This window comes from Pyrus communis, chromosome 3, assembly GCF_963583255.1.
Source record: "Pyrus communis chromosome 3, drPyrComm1.1, whole genome shotgun sequence".
In the NCBI taxonomy this organism is placed as follows: Eukaryota; Viridiplantae; Streptophyta; class Magnoliopsida; order Rosales; family Rosaceae; genus Pyrus; species Pyrus communis.
Genome location: NC_084805.1, coordinates 10492634 through 10499149, shown reverse-complemented (window position 1 = coordinate 10499149; position 6516 = coordinate 10492634). Strand labels below are relative to the sequence as shown.

The 6516-nt window shown below is 40.6% G+C and overlaps 1 protein-coding gene across 1 annotated transcript; it reads right to left on the bottom strand.

Moving 5' to 3' along the window:
• Positions 1–1550: 1550 nt before the first annotated feature.
• LOC137728153 (uncharacterized) lies at positions 1551–4007 on the bottom strand. The gene is made up of 4 exons (XM_068467029.1): positions 3746–4007; positions 3480–3604; positions 2676–3419; positions 1551–1724 (listed from the first exon to the last, which is right to left on the bottom strand). Exons 1-4 carry the CDS (start codon positions 4005–4007, stop codon positions 1551–1553), a joined length of 1305 nt encoding a protein of 434 aa, XP_068323130.1.
• Between the last annotated feature and the right edge of the window lie 2509 nt (positions 4008–6516).

Here is a 6516-nt window from a genome sequence, read left to right as displayed (position 1 = left end):
ACGTTATAACAAAGAAAGCAATTTCTGGAGTAATTAAACGTGTTTAGATATGATCTCAAGAATGGAATGCTACTACTTAGATGCGAGAACCAGTGACACCATATGCTCATACCAAACTCAAACTCCACAATTGAAATGCACAACACTCAAGATAGAAGTCAAGGGTTGTAACGGGACTTGGGGTATTGGCTCACAAGGAAAGGTAGGAATAAACAAAAGTTCTTTAAGCAATAGCAAGCAAAGTAATGAAATTAAGACCTAGAATTCCCTTAGAATGCAGAAATCAACTTTTAGACAAATAGGGGAGATTCAAACAACTCTTAGGGCCTAATTCATTGTTTTGGGCCCTTACTTCAACAAACAATACTTTTCAACTCTTTTTCATTTCTTTTTCTTTTTCTTTCTTGTTCTCTTTTCTTTTCTTTTTTTTTTTTTTTTTTTTTTTTTTTTTTTCTTTTTTTTTTTCTAGCCGTGCCTATGGTACATAACTCACATCAATAATCCTTCCCCCACACTTATTTCCTGCAGCACATTAATCAAAAGGAATTCATTCATGCTTACTATGCTTCAAGAACAAGGGTACGGATTGTCCTAATCTAGGCTAGGTGAGGATGATATGGGTTAACAAAGAACATGGCTAACACGGCTCAATGGGGTTAAACTTAAACACAAAATGAGTGAAGGGCACATGGCTGTTTGGCTTAGATGGTGGTCACTACACAACTTCATCTTGAATACGTGTTATGCAAATCAATAACATGCTTTGAATGAAATGGGCATGAGTTCTAGCATTTGGAACTAAGTGATGAAACGCCTTCTAAGTAGTAACCAAGAAAAGAATAATGAGATCATGCAACCACTTTAGAAAACAATGATGCACAGATTATTACTCTCCAAATAAACGTTTAGGCTCAAGTCTCACTGGGATGTAGCGTTAGTTTGAGTTCATTCCTTCAAGCATGTTACAAAAACTGATTTTTATCATTTGTGATTACATGTGAATTCGTAAACTATAACTACAACTAAGCATAAACCAAAGAGTCTATCAAACGTCCATCCATGTTTGTAACTTTCTTAACCATCATGCAATTAAAAACCAAATCCTCATCATTGTGTTGGAAGGTAACCTACGACACAAACAAACACACAAAAACAACTCTTTTTGGGTTTTTCAAAGCAATTTTTCAAATTTTTATGGGATTTTCGGATTTTTAAGTCAACATACTCTAAAACACTCTAAAATAGCTTAAAAACACTTAAAAACAGTGGGAAACAAGTTTAGACATGTTAGGTGGTAATTCCCTACGAATTTCATGCAAAAATATCTCAAAACAGAATGTTACCCCCCCACACTTAAACTAAACATTGTCCTCAATGTTTTAGACACAATTAAACACATTACACATAACATAAAGTAAGCAACAAAGGAAAGGGTTTAGGGACGCAAATCTGAGTGTGGAGCGATTCCCAAGTTCTTCCTTTGTTGATTGCATGGGTTGCCTCCCACGAAGCGCTTGCTTTAACGTCTTCCAGCCGGACGAAACCTTCTTTTAATCTCCACTAGGGCTCACGGCATGGAATGGGATCTTCTCCACAACATGCCCTTCAACACTTCCATAATACGGCTCAATGAATGGGCGGGGATAATAATCCTCCCTGATGGTGGTGTTTCGGTTCCGACAATCCATATAAATGCTCCCACCACCTTTATATCGGTTGGTCACCTGCACCAACGAAGGTAACAACCTATTAGTTGAAGTAGGAATTGAGATTGGAATTGAAGACTTACAAACATAGTGTGGTGAGGGCTCAAAAATGGCAGCCCTTTCAACAATGTTACTATGGCTACTTTCGGCCATATTGGGTGGTTGTAGACCAATCACTCCAAGTTCTTCTCCAGCGGTGGTTCTTGATACATCCTTCGTGATAAATGTGGATCCTTTCGGCCCTTTGTCCTTATGCACATCTATGACAAAACAAGAATGACTATCGTTAGGATTTTTAATAGAGTCATAAACATTAAATTTAATTATATCACCACCAAACTCCATTGTTAGTGCTCCCTTGGCCACATCGATCTTTGTTTGAGCTGTTTTCATGAACGGACGGCCTAGCAAGAGTGGCAATGATGGAGCATCGTTCGAATCCTCCATTTCTAAGACATAAAAATCTGCAGGAAATATGAGATGATTGACCTGCACTAAAACATCCTCAAGGACTCCCTTGGGATAAACATTAGAACGATCGGCCAACTGAATTATAACGCCATCTTGTTTTAACTCACCAAGGTTCATAGATGCATAAATGGAATATGGCATGACATTAATAGAAGCACCTAAATCTAACATGCATTGTTTAAATCTCGTGTTTCCAATTGTGCATGGGATAGTAAAGCTCCCTGGATCCTTACATTTTGGAGGCAACTTTCGTTGCAAAACCGCCGATACATTTTCACTCACTTTCACAACTTCTTTGTTTGAAATTCTTTTCCTAGTTGTGCATAACTCTTTTAAAAACTTTGCATACCTAGGGACTTGCTTAATGGCATCAAGTAAAGGAATGTTTACTTGGACCTTCCTAAACGTCTCCAAAATGTCCTTCTCCTGCTCCTCCTTCTTTGTTTGCATGAATCTACTAGGAAAAGGCACATTGAAAGGAAAAACATTAGTAGGAACCGAATTTGACACATTCTTACCCTTTTTGGATAAATTGGACAGGTTGGGATCTTTAGAAACTTGCGGCAAAGGTATGTCCACCTTTGCCGTGGGTTGGCTTGCTTCTTCCTCTTCAATTCTCCGTTTTTCATCCTCTTCGGGGCTTGATGGTGATGGTTTGGATGTACTGCCAACTTCTTTTCCACTTGTCAAGGTGATTGCGTTGGCCGTTTCGAAGCCTCCCTTTGGGTTTGGAATGGTTGAGCTAGGGAGCTTGCCTTGGTCTCGGAATTGCCCTACAAACTCCGCAATCTGCCCAATTTGCTTCTCCAATTTATCCACCCTCTTGTCCTGGTTTTGCATGGCCTTGGCTTGATTCTCTTGCCCCTGAGACAAATTAGTTAGTAATTTAAGAAGTGTATCATTATCTAGGGACGTACCTGAAGCATTAGGGGCAGATTGTTGTGAAGCATGTGTGGGTGCATATGGCTTGGTGAAGAACCCCGGGGGTTGTTGTCTAAAGCCTCCTTGTTGTGGTGGTTGCTGGGGCTCCCTCCACTTGAAGTTCGGGTGGTCTCTCCAACCTGGATTATAGGTGTTCGAGTACGGATCGTTCCTTGGTTGGTTTTGGCCCTGAAATCCAATGGCGTTGGCGCTTTCCCATCCACCACTTTCTATGAGCTGTGGGCACTTCTCAGAAGCATGTCCTTGGATCGAACACACCCCGCATACAACTGGTCCTTGCACCCTCATTCCTTCGGCCATCTGAGACACAATGGAAGTAAGATTAGCTAATTGTGAATGAATGTCGGGTGTGGAACTTACCTCATGTACTTGTTGTCGTGGGGGTCCTCTTTGGCCTACTCCTTCGTACTGTTGAGCGTTCAACGCTCGGTTAGCGATCAAAACCTTAGCATCCCTGGGTGTCTTGTCCACCAATGCTCCACCCGCTGAGGCATCGAGCATTTGACGTTCGATAGGTAGGAGCCCCTCGTAGAAGTATTGTAGAAGCAACTCCTCCTTCATCTGGTGCTGTGGACACGAAGCAACAAGAGATTTAAATCGTTCATAATACGTAGGAAATGACTCACCTTCTTCTTGTTGAATCCCACTTATCCTTTTACGCAAAAGGATGATTCTAGAAGTTGGGAAAAACTTCTCCAGAAAAGCCCTCTTCATGCTCTCCCATGATGTGACGGTTCCGGGAGCTAAGTCGTACAACCAATCCTTGGCTTTGTCCATCAAAGAAAATGGGAAAGCCTTCATCTTCAATATGCATCCGTCGACGTTGACGGGAGTCATGCTCGAGCACACCACCTCAAATTCTTTCAGGTGCTTGTTCGGATCCTCCATGGACAACCCATGGTACTTCGGAATATGGTGAAGCAAGCTTGACTTCAACTCAAACTCATCGGTCTTCCCTTCGGCAGGTGGGGGATATTGGATACACAAAGGTGCTGCATTATCCAATCCCGAGGCCGAAAACTCCTTAAGTGTCCGGGTATCCACAGCCATGACTTGTGGTTCTTCAAATACCCTTGTCGTGGGTTCCTCAAATGCACCTGTCGTGGCCTCTTCTTCTTCAAGGTCAGATTCCGGACGTTGTGGACTTGGTTCGTGTGGCTTCCTCTTCCGTCTCAAAGTCCTCTCAAAATTGCTGTCAAAATCAGAGATATGCTCACGAATCGGTTGAGAACTCCGAGTCATGCACTAGTACCTAAACAAGGAAAACAAAACAAGGTCAGAATTCTTAACAAAAACTAAATTAAACAGAAAATAACAATCCAAGGGATTAGCAAAGTTGCTAATCCCCGGCAACGGCGCCAAAAATTTGATGCTAACTAATTCAGCACACAAATTAAAACCCTCTTGTGACAATTGTAGTAAAGATGCAAGTAGGGATCGTTCTAGACCGGGGATTAGGAGGGATTACTAATTCACTTGGAAATTGACTCAAAAACGTAAAACAAACGTTAAAACACTAAACTAGACTCAAAGAATGCCAAACTAAATAATAAAACACTAAAACAAATCAAAAGACTCAAAGAATACAAAACACTTATAAACACAAACTAAGACACGTTCTAACTAAATTGGACACTAAAGTAAAGGGGGATTGAGGTTTTGACGAAATTAAACTAAATGCAAAGATTGAAATTAAAAGGCAGAATATAAATATGAATGTGATGAAAATATGGATGAATGCTAGCTAGAAGGTTCTTCTCCACACATGTTACACTTGCATACCATTTGATTTTCAGTTGGTCTTTCGATGAATTATGAAACTCAACACCCCGGGTTAATTAGGTCCGCTTAAATTAACCGTCAAGTTTTCCTTAAGTTAATGAATTGGATGATTGCATGCGACAACCCAAAGCATTCCCCACAAGTTCCCTACATGAATTGCATAATAGAGATACAAGCAAGAATCATTAAGCATCATGAAAACTATAAGTGTTGACGAGGCATTCGTTACTATGATTGCATGAAACTTATGCCAAGAATTTATTTAACGCGATTGTTTATAAGCAACCTCCACTACTTGTGAATATAAGTTCATAACTATTAGGTGAAATTCACTTATATTCTAGCGTCATATTCATGCATGAAAATTAAGCGTGCACTCTCAATAAACATACACAAATAAGTTATCAATCAAGCAGTTAAACAAATTGAATCCAAAATACATGAAATTCCAACCAAAAGTAATCAAATCATATTGCAAGCATAAACATGGTTTCGAATCACCCCCTAACTAAATAGGGATTTAGCCTCTCATATTCACAACAAGAAAAATAAAATTGAATTTAAACATAAAGAACAAAGGATGGATTACACCTAGACTGCCCAACGATTCCACGTGAATTGGTGCGCGTCTAAGCTCCTCTTTTCTCTTCTCCTTGCTGCGGCAGATTGGTTGTGGCTGGTTTTTGGATGTGTTTCGGGGTTGGGGATGGATTTAGGGAAGTGTGGTGGTGCGGCAAGGTGGTGGAGTGATGGAGGAAGGTGTGTAAGGTGGTGGAGAGTGGTGGAATGGCTGCGGCAGTGATGGGGGAAGGCTAGAAATTGGCGAGGATGGAAGGAATATGCACGGATTATCGAAGGAAAAATGGAAGAGAATCTGTGATGGTGGCTGCGGGATGGAAGAATGGGAGAAAATGGGTGATGCGGCTTCAAGAATTAGGGTGAAAAAAATTGATGTCAATGACCGCTAGGGAGGATATGGCTTAGAAGAATTAATGGGATATGTTGCTGCCGCCAAAAAGAAGAAAATAAAATGGGATGGTGGCTGCCTCAATTAGGGTGGATGATAAAATAATTTATTATGGTCAATGGCTCATTGAAAATATGAATGAATGGGATCTTGTTTTGCGGCAAGAATCATTTTTATGTTTTCTTAGGGTTTATGACAAATGGGGGGGGGCCACGGCTTAGAAGAATAATTTAGGGTGAATGATGAATATGGTGCGGCTGCATGGGGAAAATAGGATTATTAGGATGAATGGCTGCAATGGCTAGGGGAAAGGCACGGCAATATGGAGAATTAGGTTTTTGTGGCTGAATGATGTGTGAGAAGTGAATGAATATTGCACTAGGATTAGGAAAAAGGTGCGGCTAATTGGTGGAAACCCTAGGGTTTTAGAAATTTAAACCCTAGTTTGTTTTTATTAACTAAAATTCACCTAAAGGCTGCTAGAATTTAGGAAATAAAATCAGAAATTAAAGAGGGAATAATTAAAAGGTGCGGCTAGGGTTAGGTTAGGAGAGGGAAATAGGGTTTAATTGCACAACATTGGACAAAAGTGCCCCCCCCCCTTGCACGGCAAGGGAAGGGAATTAAGGTTAAGGCACGGCAAGATTG

Excerpts from the sequence above, each read along its gene's own strand:
- LOC137728153 (XM_068467029.1), bottom strand. The coding sequence starts at position 4,007 with ATGGAGGATCCGAACAAGCACCTGAAAGAATTTGAGGTGGTGTGCTCG. Across the intron at positions 3,605-3,745 it reads TGGGATTCAACAAGAAGAAG|CGGGTGGAGCATTGGTGGAC; the intron begins GTGAGTCATTTC and ends TCGATGCCTCAG. Across the intron at positions 3,420-3,479 it reads CACGACAACAAGTACATGAG|ATGGCCGAAGGAATGAGGGT; the intron begins GTAAGTTCCACA and ends ATTGTGTCTCAG.